Source organism: Scophthalmus maximus, chromosome 11, assembly GCF_022379125.1.
Source record: "Scophthalmus maximus strain ysfricsl-2021 chromosome 11, ASM2237912v1, whole genome shotgun sequence".
NCBI lineage: Eukaryota > Metazoa > Chordata > Actinopteri > Pleuronectiformes > Scophthalmidae > Scophthalmus > Scophthalmus maximus.
This window is the reverse complement of record NC_061525.1, coordinates 7517745-7536157: the sequence shown is the minus strand read 5'-3', so window position 1 is coordinate 7536157 and position 18413 is coordinate 7517745. Positions and strand designations below refer to the sequence as shown.

The 18413-nt window shown below is 41.2% G+C and overlaps 1 protein-coding gene across 12 annotated transcripts in view; it reads left to right on the top strand.

Annotated features, from left to right (window-relative positions):
• tenm4 (teneurin transmembrane protein 4) overlaps positions 1-18413 on the top strand; it is a 143481-nt gene that overhangs the window by 38742 nt on the left and 86326 nt on the right. For 10 of the 12 annotated variants that reach the window (XM_035623490.2, XM_035623488.2, XM_035623485.2 and 7 more), the window contains exon 4: positions 15418-15639. The exons of the other annotated variants lie outside the window; for them this stretch is intronic. In XM_035623490.2, the coding sequence (XP_035479383.2) occupies positions 15418-15639 (222 nt within the window). The remainder of the gene's footprint in view (positions 1-15417; positions 15640-18413) is intronic. 12 annotated transcript variants of the gene reach the window in all.

Genomic DNA, 18413 nt, shown 5'->3' with positions numbered 1-18413 from the left:
GCAATATTAAGTATATAATATGTAAAAGTCTGCAGTAGAGTTAATGCGATGGCTTAAAATATTCTTTTTGTTCACAGTTTTTCTTGCATTTTGCATGGCCCTGTCTTTGTCACACCATGCGTGTATGGGAACAACACACTTCTCAGGCTACACCGCTGACTAATGATTTGAAGTGGCGAGCGGCAAAAAAGAAAGAAAAACGGGACTTGAAGATAAATGATGGTCGGGTTTCTTAATTCAATTCTGCTTTTTGTTCTGCATGATTAAACACGAGTCATCAATCAGCATTTTTTTACCTTCAAAGCACACAGTGGCTAATGTGCTGATGTGACCGTGCTTTTAGCCGGGGTGAGGGCAATATTTATTGATGCGGAGTTGTCGGATGAAAAGTGGCCAGTCTTTGCGTTTCGACACAGATTTGTTTACAGTTGTCGAGATAAGATCTTTTTTTCTTCTCTGCCCCTCATTTGCTGCCGATAACCTTCGATTTCCATATTGAGATACGCATGCCTTACTAATATTCAGATTATGTTATGCAAATGAAGCTGATCTGCTTTGCACATGGCTACAGAAAATCCTAAAATTACTAATGACAACAATGGATTCATACTGGCAGCAGCGCTCTTTTAAGAGAGTACAACTACAACAAACTTAAGCAATTACTTCTATCTCTTTTTTATCATAATTGTAGCTCATACTACTTCAACGAAAGAAATATTGAGGTAATAATTAGTATTGTTCTTCGCCTAGAGTTACAAGCTACAAAACGGAAGTGCACGCTCCACAGTGACGGTGATTTATTGCCGTGCTGCCTATACGAGATGGTTCTTGAAGAAACTTTGAACCGAGAGGTTTAGGTTAAGAGCTCCGGGGCGGTGCCGAGTCACTAAATCTTTGAACATAGTGTGACTCCTGTTTGAGGGACAGGTGTTCTACGCAGAAACATGTCACAGCCCCAAAAGGCTGAAGGGCTTTGAAAAAGCAAATCTCTCTTGGATTTGAACTTGAGCAGAAAGTATATCAGCCTGTCCCCTAACCGTATATCACAGCCAAGTACTGAAGGAAGGTTCGTTTGCTTCTATTTACCCCTGTTATTCTTGGCCCAAGCCACGTTTCCCTTACATAGAAAAGCAACTACTGAATTAGAGGGTGTTTTGGTCAATGTAATTATTGTTATGAGTAATTTAACCTTTTTTAATTGGCCAATTTCCTTTGTTAAATGCGTTGTTCTATATTTTTTTTCCCCTTGAGTAAAACTCAGACTTGACGTGTGTTGCAACGTCTGAATACCAATACCAGAGCTGACTGCCACACCGTGCTGAGGAGAATAAGCACATTTCTTTGATATATATTCAACATTCTTGGATGTTTTTTTGGTTTTTTTTTTAACTGATTCCCCGGAGCAAGTAAATATGCAAATCAAATGATGAAGTAAACCATCTTTACATGCATTCATGGACTTAAAGATTCATTCTCATACTAGAGTAATGTGGTCTCCCCGGGTTTTTGCTTGAAATTATGTTGACAAAATAAAAAGGCCACGCTTTTTGCTCTTTGGATTTTTTAAAATGTGCTTGATAAAACCTTTCTTGTTTTTCATTCAGTACAGTAATTGGTGGTTAGCATTAAAAAAATGATTTTATTGCAGCTGGAATAGGAATTTTATAGCATAGCATTGGCTTAAATATGCATTTTAGTTTAACTGTTTGCACATTGAAAGTTAATCGTTCAAATTCATCAAGTTCTTGATTGTAATTCTCTAAACGCCACAGTGTTGTGCATGAGCAAAACTGACAATAATATAAAAAGCAAAATTAAAAATAGCATAGCACAAAATAAATTACATGTTTACTGTTCTTTCTCTAACTAGCTTTTCCTAAATAGACAGCTTTATTCTAAAGAAAAGAATTGCACGGCACTAGTTCAAACAAGTTGAAAACTTGATCAAGGAAAGCGAAGATGTAATTATAGAGAGCAATTCCATCTTTTTGGTAGATATCTTTTGCATTTGCTGAGGTATTAAATAAGTGACAAACATGTTGCATTTAAAATAATTATACCATGTACACAATAGGGATTGGTAACAATCAGTTTTCCTGCAGAGAGAAATATAATCCCTTGTGTAAAACAGTGGTATCCTGATGCATCATTGCCTTTTGGCATCTGTGACACACAGACACTGTGATCATTTGCTGTCGGGGACATTGTTGTCTGTGATACTGGGTCCTGTAATTTCCCTGCATCCACATTGAGCACGACATGGAATGAAACTGAAATGGTCAGAGGCACTGCAAGCAGCGGAATATCAGGCGGAATGATGCTTCAAAAAGAGCCACTCGTGGTCCCCCCCGGCTCATGGCCGTGGTTATTTCCACCCCTGGTCTTTTCTTGTGAAGTTATTTATTTGTTTACTTTTTTGGCAAAGTCGCTGCTAGGATCGTGGATTAGTGGAGATATTCTCTGGCTCATTTGCAGGCTAATTTGCTGGGTTTTAGAGGCCCGTGTGGACAGTTTTGGGCTGTTATCTGCGGAGTTGCATATACCCACTCCCTGCCAGTGCGTCTGATGGTCTAAACCAACAGCACACCGGGGCCCATCTTACGACCAGGGCTCGGGGGCCTCACTACGGCTCAGAGTGCGACATGGAGTGGGATGAGCCGTCCTCTCCATGGAGGATCATCCTGACCCAGCCTCCCAACTTCTGTCCCTCTCCCAGCAATATCCATTTTTAACATTCAGTCAATTATCTATCCTCATGTTGTATTCATGTTTGGTTCAGGGACTACTTTCCCTGCTTAGCAATGCACTGATTTAATATTCTGGATCTGTATTCGCACATAATACTGACTTTATCAAACAGATCAGGTATCGGCCTTCATAAGTTGCAATTTCAAAGTTGTTTTTGTAATACAAAATTAGAGAACTGTGAGTACTTTCCGTATTTGATATTTCGGTTATCTTTAGTGAAAGCAATTAGCGTCGCAATTTCTTTTTTTCTCTTTTTTCTTTAACTTGAAAGCAGTCGATTTGAACCACCTGGGATACGGGAATCTGCGTGCAATAACTCAGATGAACGTCTGTGAGCGCAACGGTGCGATGAATTATGTGCAACACTCCCACTTTTTTTGCTCCCGGGGAGTGTCAGTTCTGCGTGATTCAAAATAAGATTAGCACGCTTAAATACAAGGGTAGTGCGATTCCAAAACCTCGTTGTGCTGAACAGCTCAGGTTCTTCCTGGATTATTTCTCTCCTAGCGAAAGTAGCTAGGCACAGTGAAATTTCACAGCCTGTGCATGTTGAATAAAATAACCGGGGACATAAGCTTGAGATACCCCCTCCCGCCCCCCCTCCACCTCTGCCTTTAGAGGTTCCCCTAAAGTAGAGCTGTCACACTGGAAACATTAGTCTTATCTCGGCTGTATAAATTGCTCGCCTCTGCAGCCGGTCGGCGCTGCATTCTCTCGCTCTTCAAACCTCCACGCTTGCATCGTGTGAATAATCACATTTTTGGCATAGAGACACTTAAGGCTATCTAGTCAATTTAAGCTGACTTATTACTAGCCGAGCACTAATAGTGGTTAAGAGTGGCGCCGGATGTTTAACAGTTTTAGCATTTCATTTTGTGCCAATGGGAAATGTATTCCAGGGAAGGGGAAAGGATGGTTACCTGACGCAGTTGTTCTCAAAATGTCAAGTTGGTCAACTTAATTCAGGAAATAGGAAATGAGTTAATTTCTATTAGTCAGCTTTCTGATAATCAATTACATTAGAAACCCGACAGAATGCAACTGGTGGATGGCCGAGATGTTAATATTGGAAGGCTTTTGCAGAGGTGGATTCAGAAATTGAGGCACAAAGAGTATATTTTTTTCTTCATGTTGATAAATGGCATTAGAATATATTCTTTTCTTTCCTGGGAGATGATCCTGATGTCCATGATTTCCCAAAAGTCTGGCAGCATTTTAACTTTTTACTGTGAAGGTATTTTCCCATTTATTTCAAATGGCAAATCTATAACGCTAGTCTAACTTTTGTGATATATCAACATGGTGCTGGTTAATCAGGTCGTGTCGTTTCACTGTTTTGGACAATGCCTACGAGGCTCTGTTGCACCTACACAAAGAGTGCAAGCACAGGCAACAAGTAACCGATTGCAGTTCACTTGAATGGCCACCGGTGTCACTAATAACAAAGGTTTTCTGAATGTTGCAAATAAAACCTTTATCCTTAAAACTCGCAACTGCACAGCTGTAAAAGTGATTTGATTAGAAGCTATAAAACGCAGCTAGGGAATCATTTATTCATTTATTTATTTTTTAATGAATTCAGTGGACAGTCATTTGTACGGGGTGGGTCTGGTCAGAGTTGTTTACTGTTGCATGGGCTCTCTGTATGAACAGGAAAAATTAAGCAAAGGTATTACTTGTTGTATTTATGAGTGCCAAAACAACAGAAAAACAGACATTAAATATATTTAAAAAAATCTTTATTCAATATTGAAATGGGGGGGGGGGTAAAAAAGATAAAGAGTTAATGGAGAGTGGTGTTGCACTCCTCTCTCTTGGTTATATGTTAATTAGTCTTTAATGCTCAGCCTTTTACCATTTTTAAGCATGAAAAAAAAAATACATTGAACAAAGATATCATTTTAAAAATAAGTAAAACCTATTAATACAACCTACAGTTTTGTCACAGTGCCGTGAGCAAAGGACTGGAAATGGATCAGGCTTTATATAGCTGCTACTGATCAATTAATGATTGGCCCCATTCCTGCAGATCAACTCAGGACATGTTTGTTTGTCATGTCTGACATTTTGTTGTTTTTTACTGTATTCTGCTCATAAGATTAAGTTTAGAGGCCTCATAAACATGTAACAATAAAAAAAAACAGTATATTGCAGGATTTTCATACTCAGTTACCGTTATTAAAATGCACACGTGAAAGAGTACTGTTCCATATTCAGCAATGAAATCAGCATTCAGATTTACGCCACGTTTAACAGCATGCTAAAGGATTCATTCTGGTGAACATAATGTTGCCCACATCCGGTTGCTGTAGGACTCCGTCTACCCCAGGCTACGTCATTTATATTCATTGCCTCGGTAGAAATTATAAACTGAAATTGGCTTACCTTTTGGCCGAGGCCTCAATAATTACACTTTGGGAAAAAAATGTGTTGTTGGTGTTCATATGTTACCTTCCATTAGTTCATTTCTTGGGATTTGTTTCAGGAAAGTCATTCCACAGATCGACTTAAATGCTTGCAAATACTAGATTCCTAACTACTCCTATAAATTAAATCTAAAACAACTTCATTTAAAACTTTCAGTTTTACCATGGTATGAATTATGTAAGTACTCAGAAAGACTAGCCTCCCGACAGCATGTATTTTGGATTGCCTTTTGAACTGCCATGCTCTCGGTGGGAGCGGGGAGACCCGCACAAATCAATTCTTTAACGCTGACAAAGTGTCTGAGATGAAAAACGGTGGGGCCTTTGTGTAAGCAACTGGAGAGCGTGATGAGAGGAGGGAACGGTGTTTTGACAGAGGTGTGCTCCTTTCGTGTGGAAGCATACGTATCACTAGGATGTTTAGACATAAAATAGCAAATCTGTACAAATGAAGCAATGCGTGGGCCCTCTCAATACTCAGAGAATTCCCTCACTGGGTCTCATAAAATTCTGATTCCAGTAAAAAGTTTGGGAATATGTGATGGTTTTTAGCGTTTTTCGACGCAGTGCTTTAGCTCTTTACTATCTTTTATTGGGACTGTAGCTGTTAGTTACGGGTATACTTTTTTTTATTAGGGCCGTGCCCAAAGTGCGCTGAGGAATGACAGGGTGGGGATCTTGCCATCTTTGTTCGGCGAGCCCCCAGGCAAAGCCACATGTAGCCCTAATGAGTCGCTTACAATTTCAGGCTCCGCTTGCTCTCAAACACCAAAAGTAAACTTTTGTCTATTTTCCCCCCACTATTCGGGGACCTTAAGAGGATTGTGGGGTCATTATTTATTCATGCCATTGTGTTTATTCACCAGCGTCTGTGTGTGATGGGAGTGGGAATAGAGCAGCTAGTGCAGACGGAGTAAAAGCTGATAATTATCCACTATTAGCATTGTTTTTTCAGCCATAGTTTAAGTCGGCTCAGTCGATGATCAAGCTATCAGTGATAGAGGCCCAGAAAACGGCCATTTTAAAGCTGATTACCACGTACACGTCTTTGAAGTCGGGATTGGGTGCGGATGCATGCATAAGCCGGTTTTTATGACACTTTTCCTCTGCGCTGTTGGAGAAGATAATTCTGTCACGATTTCAGTCACAAACTCTCATGTGCACCAGGAGATGCTTGAAAAAACAGCCATCGCATGCCTGCAGGATGTTGTTAACAGCCAGAGGTGAGGAGATTGGAACCTTTACTTCTTATCCTAGAACAAAGAAAGCCCCGGGGATGCTTGAATGGGGCTGCATGGAGGGATTTAGCAATGTCTGAACCAACACTGATTCAAAAGACTTCTGAAGTAACGAGCAGAAGGAAGAAAAAAAGAAAAAGGTGAGCTTTGGACTTAAAGAGCAGTGGGGTCTTGAAAATGGGGTGTCGAGAAAAGAGTTAGCCCAAGTTTGTACTCCACTTGTTATGTGTCCACTAAACATTTCTGAGGAGTAACACTCCTCCTGGACTTTACTGTGGAGCTTGGCTGTGCTGCAGCAGCAGCAGCAGCGAGGTTTCTCCTCAAACAGAAGTTCTATTCGATTCGTTTAGGATTTCAATTTCACTTTTCCGGCCCAATTGGTCTCGTGTGTTGCGGCGGAGTTGAAGAGATGGTGTCTGTGTCGGCCGGATGGCACGGCGCGCCGTCTCTCCAACGCGGAGAAATAGGGTAGACTCCGTGGATGAGGGTGGTAGAAGCCAGGCAGAGATGCGGGAGCGGAGGATGACTGGGGAAGAAGTCTGTGCTTGTAATCACTCAGAGAAGAGATGCCATTTCACTCCGGCCACTCTGGCCTCCTTTTCATCTTCCTATGTTGCTCTGGAAAGCCACCGGCATCAGTATTCCGCTGTGTGCCAAGGTTTGTGTGCTACTCCTACTGCTTTAAAAAAAGAAAACTCTTCCTTGGATAGTCCCCTCCTCCTCCAAGCAGATGAATAGATTATCACTGAAAGACTACGTCCTTATAAAGAAGAGTGAGGGGGTTGATGTTTGAACTGTGGCTTGTGAACAGGCATATGGAAAATCATAATGTATAATGCATAAGATCAAGTTGTTTACATGCTGGATTCATATCATACATCATGTCATATTACAACATAAAAAGGGATTCTTCATTGCAAACATGACTCTGCCTTTTTTCACTCTATTGGAAATGTAAGAGAACATATGTTTAGAAAGAAAAGAAAAAGGATTTCAATTAATCAAAAAGAGTTTATTGGATGAAGTAGGAATCGTTCTGGTCTACATGCGTTTGGGAGGAGTAGCCTGCCCCCTAATGTAGGTCAATTAACAAATGTGATGTGATTTATCCTCAGCGTGAGTCGTACCAGCCGTGCTGCAGTATTGAGCTTTTGAGGGAGCTGTGTCACTATAACCATCTGAATCTAAGCAATACAAAATATTTTGGGGAAAATGCTTTTAGCATTTTTTAAGATGACGTGATTTGAACAACTTAATAGATTCAAAAAAAGTAGCACTAATTGCTCTACACACTCTACAATAGTTTTATATTGAAACTGCAAAATGTGAGTGTAAAACACGAAAAAAATACAACTTCAAGTTCTGAACAAACTCCTGAACTAAACTGTTGTTTTACAGCTTTCTCCCTAGAAACTAAAATTATTTTGTTTTGCTCATCTAGCTGCTTTCAGAATACAGCAGAGGAAACCTCTGGTGAATGAGAGTGTGTGCACTCTCTACTCAGACGCCACCCCACACATAAACGTCTGACCCAGACAAATCTCCTGCTGCGTTTCCTCATATGTGAACGGCAAACTCCCAAAAAAATGCCCTCAGCCAATTTACCAGACACAGTTTATGTAAAACCTGATCTTCCAGACTGCGGAGATCAAATAAATTGCATCCTCTTTGGAAGAGATAACCCCAAGAGATAACAGAACTGAAGTTCTTTGAATAAGAATATCGTACCACATGTTATGCATATGTAACCTGTGGCTGTGACAGTATTTGCCAAATGAATATTGTGGCCAAGTGTGACACAGATGACGTGACGTGAACCGCATGGCCCAGTTTCTAACTACTTCTTGTGTCCAAATTGTTCTGCGGGCACAACAATGGCTTTAGTTATGTATGTTATATAGGTTTTTTTAGCTTGTTTTCTGGTTGCATATTAGCAAAGCATTTATAATTTGGCTTTCAGCGTCTCTTTAAGAGCGTACACTAGTTGTAAGTAATGGATGTTGGGTTTTAAGTGCTGATAAAAAATGTTGTGGGTCAGCCTTAAATGGAATTGTGCCTTGTGTGGTAATGCTTTTTTATTACACTCAAATATGATTTCCATTTTCCCAGTAATGGTCAGGCATGTCTATAAAAAAAACATTCACAGGTGCAGGATAACAATTAGTTTTCAGCCTCATCATACATTATGTTCGCTATACAGGTGAACGGCACTGTCACAGAAATCTTTATCATTTTTCCAAAGTTGGTTCATAAAAGCTCATTTTCCACGTCCTTATCAAGTGTGTTCATTTGTGTTTTTCATTGTGTAGTTTGTTGTCAGTGTGATGGACATGTGCTGTGTCCTGTAGATTTGAAGTTTGCCTGATAAACTGATAAAAATGGCATCTTATCAACTCGGGAAAATTCTTGTAGTCGTGCAGCATGTGGAAAGACCAACCTCACGTAGATGGTGTAAAATCAATCTAATAGCTTAATTTAGCTGTAATTAACGCGTGTAATATATTACGATATTGTTTCACTTGCGTTTGCTACATTGGGCTTATGGCTTAATCAAATCTGTCCCTTTGTGCTACTGTCATTTGTTTTATTTTGTTTTTTGTTTTTTGTATTGAGATGAGATTATCTTTCAAGTATTAATTTCATGAAAGGCTAGTTATGGCTTGCAGCTGTGTAATAGAAAACAATTATGTCAATTTGGGAATCCTAATAATGCAAAAACCAGAATTAAGCCCCAATGTTTGTTCTGCCCGGAGAGGTCTGATACATGTAATTATTACCTGAGCACACACACCAATGACTGAACTAGCGCGTTGGTGTGTTTCCAAAACATAGAAATTTATTTTCGAGGTTTGATTCATTTTATAAATTCTGGGGCACTTCTATGAATTGACTAATTCAATAGCCTTATCTCAATTATTCAAGCCACATCATGATCATGTTACTCTGTCTGTCTGATAAACATGTGAACCCATTGGCGTCTCAGGGGCAGTGCGTGAAGACGGAATATGATACACTAATTTGGCATGCTTTTTTATTTAGTCTTATCATTGAAGTTATTGTATCTGATAGGATATCTTCGTCTGGGGTATATGCGACGTCTTCTGTTGTGAAAAGTGACAAATGACAGCCTCACAGGCCAAACCAGGATGTACAATATAAACTAACCGATGTCAAATCAGCCCGACAGAATAAACCGAACTGTGCATTGCAACTATAAGTATGTATTTCAACTCATATATAGTCAAATGTTTGCAAGTAAGCTAGTACTATCTCCAATGATCATCTTGGACATTTGGAAATGGTTGAAATGGGAACCATTGAATTATATAAATCCGAAAATTGAGTCACTCAATATCAAGAACTGCCCCGCTTATTCATTTGCTAAATTGCCCACAGTGTCCTAACAAACCGACAATAGTTAACACCGAAACAGATTTCTAACTTGAAACTATGCTGTCTCCAGTCAAACAATTCAACCCTGGCCAGTAGGTCTCTGGTTGCTAACAGTCACCCCTGTCTGCCATGTCTCACATTGCCAAAACTCCTCTGTAAGACTTCACTTCCTTACGTCACTAACACATTACATTTCTAAGACTGTCAGTGGCACAAAGGCAAGGCCCAACACTGGCTTTGCGCAGTCTTTGAAGATCAATCCAAACAAAGAGCAGTGATACTATAGGCATAGAGGGCACATTTAATCAGTCAGCGGCAGCGCTAGAATACTGCCAGCGAGTGAGGGAGAGAGAGAGAAAAAAATCAAAAGGGGCATCAAGGCTCCTTTCATGGGTTTAGCAGCTCTAAAACCTTTGTATCACATGACATTTCCAGGACAACTTGATCCCGCCCTTGTGAACATTGGTGTAGCACACTGTAAACATGGCCACGAGAGCTGAGCAACAGGACATCATTAAGGGGATGGAGTTAAAAGTGAAAAGGGGGGGTTGCTCAGGCAATTTAAAAGCGATTAAATGTCCAATTAAGGCACCGTGTCGGCCAAAGTACCTCATAGGCAAATGTAACTCAATTAATAGACCATTATTTGTATTAGGTTTGGCATAATAAGCTTATTTATTAAACCAACTGTTTTCTTTTCCCCTTTGAAACAGACTTACAATACTTCACAGTTGCTTCCTAGCCACACTCGCACACTGTATACATGAGTTATTATGTGTTCTCGTCCAAACAACACGAGGACTCACGGATCCGCCGAGTGCACCCTGCTCATGATTCATTATGATTACCTTCCCCTGTAAAATGCAGTTTTGCCCCTGCAGTTACTTAAGGATCGCGTGTAGGATTAATATCAACAGCAGAGTCACATTTATAACAAGGTCCCGAGGATGCTGCCGTCCCCAACACTCCAGGTGATTTGAACTGCTGAAATACAACGGTGAACAGTTTTCGTGTACACAAGAACGCCAAAGTTTGTGCGGCGACTTTGAATGAGCCCCGTGCAAGATTTGATCAAGGTCACGCGAGGGTGTGGTGTGCGTAGGCGCTCTTTCACAATGCGTGCCACTCAAATTAGAAACCGCCGGAGGAACAAATACCTTCTGCCTTCATACATCTCCAAAGAGAATTAATCAGCTGAAAGGGGAAGGCCTTCAAACTTGAAAGCTGTTGAGGCTGACCAATGTTGGGTAAGAATCAGACGGAGTTTGGTCTTCCGGGTACTGCTTGCGTAATCAAATTTGAAAACTCTTAAAAGTTAGACACAAGTCGGCGAGGCTTGCCGTTGACTCGGCGTGAGCAGGCACAACGTGAGAACTACCTTGGGCAATACATATTCTTGCCGTGTACCACGAGCCTATGCAAAGCGGAGCCGCACATTTCACTGACCTGTGAGCCAATCGGCTGAAGGTACGTCGTCACACCTTGGAGGTAATCTCAGTCCCTAAATTGGTGCCAGGAACAAGTCGACAGATCTGAAAACGCACAAATTGCAAATCGTTCACACACTCCTGTACGAATGCTATCAACGTTCCAATTTGGTAACGTGCAAAGTGGCGCCAATTACTAATGTTAATCTGGAATTAGCACTGAATAGAGATGGAGTTTCAACACAATCTTGGTCTTACAGCAAGAGCAGCGGTGTGCCGATGCCGCTCTCGAGTCCCTCCGTCCTGTATGCTGTGTTTCATCTGCAAATACCGCACCTCTTGTCCTTGAACATGACGCGTCTGCTTCACCTTACTCAATATTGTAGGGTAGTCACGATGAGTTGAAGACTGATGACTTTCATCTCCTTGAGTAAATCTGAATTTCTATGTATAACGCTCAGAATTTGTAGCAGCTAGAGGCTAAATGAGAATGATTTGCTCAGTTTAGAGGGAGGGAGAGAGAGAGAGAGCGGATGGGGAATCAGGACTCTCCAGATAAGATATTGTCTCTTTTTACTCAATAACAACAACATCCCTCCAAATTATATTCACCTGAAAACAATTTAAACACAAATTTTTATGTACATTTTCATACGGTGATTCTGCATCGCAGTTACCATGGGTGCGTATAACTTAAACAACTGTGCTGAAGTTGTCTCCTCCATGAACACACACACACACACACACACACACACACACACACACACACACACACACACACACACACACACACACATTAATCCCTTCAACATAATATGCGGATGTTTTAAAATGTCTTTGGAGCACAACGTGTATCCACAAATCCTTTTGAAGTTTGTAATTGTTAGTTGGCTTTTCTGCTGAAGCAATTAGTTGATTGATTGATTTCTTGATTAATGGAAAATGAAGTATAAAAACAATTTTTAATTGTTAGCATCACTAATATTGTTGGCTTCGGCTTTTCAATGTGAGGATTTTCCTTTCTCTGTTTTTCCTGAGTGTCACTTTAGAATCCGAAATATTTTTTTTTTCTTCAAAGTTTTGATACATTTATAAGAACAAACTGGTGGTTGTAGCCCTGATTTTGTAATGAAGCTGTAGGATTAGTATTAAATTTATATAACAGGCGTGTGGAACAGTGTTGTAAGTCATGACTTTGGAGGTAAAAAAATGTTTTTAATATTGATGCTTCCTACAACGGATGGTTTATCAATATTTTATATTTGGCCTTTTCAAAGGATTTAAGTGCTTTTCTCTCGCAAACTGATTATTGGTGGTTTGGGTCTTTGGCAAAGCTTCAGCCTAGTATTGAATTATGATCACAATGTATAACATCAGGCATTAGACATTTGTGAACCCATATGGATTTTTTTAAAGCTTTTCTAAGCTGCAAAAGAAGCGATCCCTTAAACATCCATAGTTGCATTAGACTCTTGCAGGGGAATGCTGTCAGGCTTTATGGTAATATTGATTTGCCTGATTAAGCTATAACAACACTTTCACATCTTGCTCAATTATCTTTAAATTATCGTCTTGATTACATTTCCAAAAACTTGAGTGCTTCACAGTATTTTGCTATGTAATATGGAAATGTAATTTATTTCAAAGCAATATATACAGTACATAACACATAAGCAATACATAAAGTATATATATATATATATATATATATATATATATATATATATATATATATATATTTATTGATGCATAGCTGTCTGCCCACATTGGTGCCACATAGTGTTATTGTTTTTCCCTTGAAAATGGCGCTTTGATGTAAAGTTTTTTTTAACTATTGTTGTTTTGTTGTGTGTTACAATATACACTGTGTAGATATAAAACTATGATAATAAACAAGTATTTTAATTCATCTTATCAAAGTTTATCCAATTTAATAATGTGTAGAATGTAAGATTATACAACAGTTGTTTTTAATAACGTCATGTGGACATCATTTATATTCCCCAATCTTTTTTGCACAAGACATGTATCAAAAGCACTTTCTCCTGGGAGAGGGCGTCGCCATAAATGCTCCAATATCATTACCGGTAATCATCACCTGCGGATCACAGTGACCAATTTGTTTGTCTGTAATTTTAATTGGATTCCTAATGAGCTGATTAAGACCCTATAATGCAGTGAGCGGTGGTCAATGTTTGCATTCGGGGCCAAAGTCACTGCTGCTTGGTACAGCTGCCAGGAACTAAAGCAGGAGTGGAGAGCCCAAGGGCGTCTAAGTGTAGGTCCCCCTGTTTTTCTTTGGTTGCTGTGGTTATATTGTGAGTGAAGGCAAAGTCAATCAACTCTGGCAGCCAAGAGAACCAGAGAAACTTCTCTGGCCGCTGCGAGAGGTGGCTTCTCCCCGCCTGTGACTCAAGGTGCGTGCACAAGCCCGTGTTAATTAAGCACGATGAGACAGTAAAACCAGTGTGCAAAAGAGTAATGGCCGCCTGAGCATGACTACCTTGACCTCATTTAGGCTCCGACTTTGACCGTCTTTAGAGGACTTCAGTCTCCCCTCGTCTCGTTGATGAAAGCTGTAATCTTCGGCCGAGGACCCGGCGCGGCTCAGTTTTGTCTTTTCTTTCATGTTGAGATTTCCCGTTCCTCGCCTCGTGATCTTTTTAAAGAGCGGCACATGCGAGCTCGGCGTATGGCGCTCGGTTCGGCGGCTGGGGGTTGTTGTTGTTGTTGTTGTTGCTGATGATTTGACACACGCTAAGTGTAGTGTCTCAGATGCGTCGGAGGGATTCTGGGAATGACTGTAAATGACGCCGTTTTCAACTGCCTCCCCCTCCAGATTGCACATCGCCGTACATTCAAGCACAACAGTGTCACAGCCATTAACCCGCCGCGTGGCAACTGCGCCTCGGCGCCCATTACGGCAGCGGCGTCGGAGGGTTGGGAGAGAAATGAAGTGTGCGCCGTTAAAGGATATCTGAAGCACAAACTGTGACTCTCCGGGGCAGTGGACGTTTTGCTGCCTGTGTGGGGCGACGGCGGATATGTTAATATCGCTAATTGTCTCCTAATTAGATGCGAGTCAGTGAGTCGTATTTTAATGCTCTTCAGGGATCATTAGAGTTGGGGGAGAAATGTAGCTCCCCTGACGGATGACGGTCCAGTCAGCAGGAATTTCAACATCAAGGCCGGTGGACTGATGGGAAGACGGGGAGGGCACTAAACTGATGGCTTTGTTCGCCGCAGTCATGTTTTACTGAAGCACTCCATTCTCAGCGCGGCACCGGGCTGAATCAAAAGTTAATCATACATTAATAGGAGCTCTGCGGAGATTTAACATTCCATGACAGGATGGGGATTGGAGTCAATAAGCCTCAGACAAAAAAGTAATGAAACTGCATGATATTCGTGTGTGGGAATCGGCCCCACGCTTCAGTTTATAGCAAGAAGCTATAAATAATCACACCTGTAAATTATTCATATTCTGCTGTTGAGGTGAGTGGCCGGTCTGATCACTGTGGCATTTAATGTCATTGACAAGTAGGAAAGCTGAGGCAGACACAGGAGGAAGAGGGAGGATGGGTTCAGGTTGGATTCATTTTTATATGCTGATAAATATGTGTTTCCACTGGAGGGGATATTAACATCCCCGCCATATTTAGGAAACATATTCTTATGGCTTTTGTACAAAAAAATTGAATCTGCCCGTGTTCCTTTTGTAGTTAGAAGTGCAGTGATGTCAGACACTGTCATTTCAGAAACAGTTTTTAAACCGAGTGTGACGTGTTCTTCTCATCTGTATTTTACGAGATCTCTCTGACTTCTTGTAAGGCCATGCTTTGATGTATGCATCAGCCGTTTTTTTTTGTTTGTTTTTTTTGTCAAGATTTGAACATAGCGATCCTCTTTTGCCTTTAACATCCTAAAAGGGTGTTTCGTTGTTTTTATTTCTCAAAACCAGCGAGAGGCATTTGCCTTCTCTATTCTATCTCAAAGTCATTTGACTTGTTTGTATTGTTCTTCTCAGCTGGGGTGAGGTGGCGGAGACAAAGGCAGATGTGTGTGTGTGTGTGTGTGTGTGTGTGTGTGTGTGTGTGTGTGTGTGTTTTGCTCCTATGTGATGTTGCCTGTGTTTGGGTGCGTTTCATTTCCCCCCCATGTGTTGTCTCTGTTTGTGGTCTACAGGTCCTCCGCTGCATTGTTCATCCGCCTCTTCCTCCCCTGTTGAGCAGCTCCCATACCCTCCCCCTTCCATTGCAGCCAATGAGAGCAAGGGAAGGTTGCTAGGTAACTGTGCGGCTCAGCCAGCCCAGGACTCTGACTCTGAGGATGAGTTTGGCCCCAATTCATTCTTAGTTAAAACTGGCTCAGGGAACCTGTGTGCTCCTGCCTCTGCAACTGCTGATGGTGAGTTGGTTTTCAAACTACTGTTGCTTTCTAGAGGTTAACCTTCCCCTGTTCCTGGACACGTTGTGTTATAGGTCATGCAGACGGCTGTGGGCAAGAATATGTCCCTTTTTCTTTTTTCTTTTTCTACCTGAGCACCGAGCACACGAGAGCGAGAGTTGAAACTCCGAGTCGATATTTGGCCTCAGGTAATGCGCAGCACTCTCAGAAGCGAGGTCTGCAAAGTTCAGAGACTCACTCAAAGAGGTGGACAATTTTGGTTCAGCAGGAGATATTTGTCACAGATACTTCTCTTCAGTTTCAGCGTGTGCTGCCAGGAGTAGACACCTACAATCCCTCTGTAGAATTTTCAGGAACAGCAGCCCGCATGCATCCTCCGCAGCTCAGACGGGAACCGAGGAAGAAATAAGGACAGGCGCCTTCATACTAAGTGCCATGTCGTCCCTGCTCCTGAAGTTGCATTCGAAATCAGTGTTCGCCCCCGTGTTAGCCCCTGCAGTTCTGTATTTTGATCACAGCTCAAACTCAGACGGCGCTCCTTCTCGAGTCAGATTAGGTTTGAAAAAATTCAATAAAAAACTTTAGTGTCTCCTGCTGCCGGCCTAACGCTCATTCAGACTGACAAGAGTGACATTTGCACCGAAACTGTAAACATGGCGTCGACAGTTGAGAAAAGTTCAGTCAGTGTATCACACGTACAGTACAGCGGATTCACTAAGTAGCAGTGAACATGTGTCACAGATTGTATCCGCGGCGAACGTTCTCATCTAATTAGCCTGAACATTTTTGTTTGACGTGTCACTATGGCCACTGAGGGATTTCCGGTGACAGACAGTGTGGCTCAGTCGGTCCATAGGGTAAAACTGTGCATTGAGCTGATATAATACGAATTCTTTGTTGCTACTAAGCGTTGGATTCATGTGGATTCATTTCTACCTGGGACTTGGTGCTCACTGATTCAGTGTGCTTTGCCTATAAGGACACAGACACTCATATGCGTGGCGTGTGACAAATGCACATACAATAAGATAATTTTCAAGTATTTCCTCAAGGTAACCCCAGAGAGCCTGATTTATCATTGTGGTTCGCAAAATGCCACATTTTGAAGTGTGGCAGGTTTCATACTCTTGTTTATGATCCAGCTACATGAAAACATAAAAGGCCGTCATTCAAACTCGGAATCGTGGCTCGTATCTCCCATTACTCATCAATTTGCATGCTGAATAAGGTTTTTTTTTTTTTTTTTTAATATCGGGAACGTGGGCCTGTTCCGTCTACACCAGCTACTTGCTTCTCCCCGCTGGCGCCGCAACACAAAACAAAATAAAATGATCTAAATAATTGATTAAAGCTCATGAGTTAACTACCCCAAGGGTTGAATTACATCAAACTCCAAAGTTCCTCAGCTGCCTGCTCAGAAAGGCCGGGGAATGAGTTATTAATCCTGTTGCAAATCCCCCCCAATTCCACAGTAGCAGTGACATGACTTAAGGGGACATGAGCGGGGGGGACTGGCCTTTGCCGCTGCAGATTGGTCTCATAACAATGACACTGATTTGCATAGGTACAGTGTTTAGGTTGGCCTTGGGCTGTCAGCAAGGGTTAGAGGACTGAGGAGGAATACCCCCGCCTCTGGGAGCTGCGCCTTAGTCGTCCTCGGGCTGTGTGAGATTCCTTTTTAGTGTGAGAAGTACGGCATGCTCCCATGTAGCTCTTGCTGGTGGGTGCAAAGACTCTCCCCACTCTCCTATATCCAACCAGTTCTTCATGAATTGATGCTCCTTTCCACTCGGCGGATGTTTCACGTAAATTGTAAAAAAAATATAGCAAATTATGCTTTTCATGGAGGCAGGCCTTTGGCATTCCTCATTGTTTAACTTCACAACTTTTTGGGAAAGTCAGGAGCCAATTACAATCTGTAAAAAAAAGCCTCCGCTGTTTGTTCATGTAAACCACCTAATGAGCCATGTAAACTTGCTCTGTGCCTTCTCATGCATTTCCACGTCACATTCAACAATTACTTCATAAGCTTCATAGACAGATTTTCTGCATTTTTGGTTCAAATTTAACTCTAGCCAATGCACATCTGTTGGCTGTTCATCAAAGTAGCTATTAAAATATTTTTAATACAAATCATCCTGTTTTTGTTTTTTTTAAAGTAAAAAAACAACGTTCAATATTGATTTGGAATTTTTAGTATTTGCCTTGCTCAGTTTTGTGTGTCAGTTTTTATTTGGCAGACAGTGATACCTGATGGCTCTGGAGCCTCCAAAGCTTTTGTGGTAAATATTATATGTAGCTGAAAAACTCTATCAACCCAGACTGGTTTCACCATTTCAGGGAATGAAGGGACTTTGTTAACATTTGTGACACTGTTCCCTTCAGCCACATAAACTCAATCTTCTCAAGGTGACAGAACCAGAGTGAGCAACATTGGCTGCGGTGTGCATGCAGGATATAGACCAAGGTTATATGCACACGCAGCCACACGGCCAACATGATTTAGCAAAATTACCCGTTAACTGTTGAAAAACAAACACATGGAAAAGGAATTCTGACGTTCACGGTTTGATGCAGTGATGCAGAATTCTGATGGGGGGTAAAGCCTGCATGGTGCCAAATGTAATGTTATCTGCAATTAAGTATGCATCTCAGGTTTTCAGCAGGAATTACATGAGGGAAAAAAAAGGCATAAAAAAAACATTGTGACAAAATTGAATATCAAATCAGATCTCTTTGACATACAAGTCAGTTGTTTAAGAAATATTCAAATT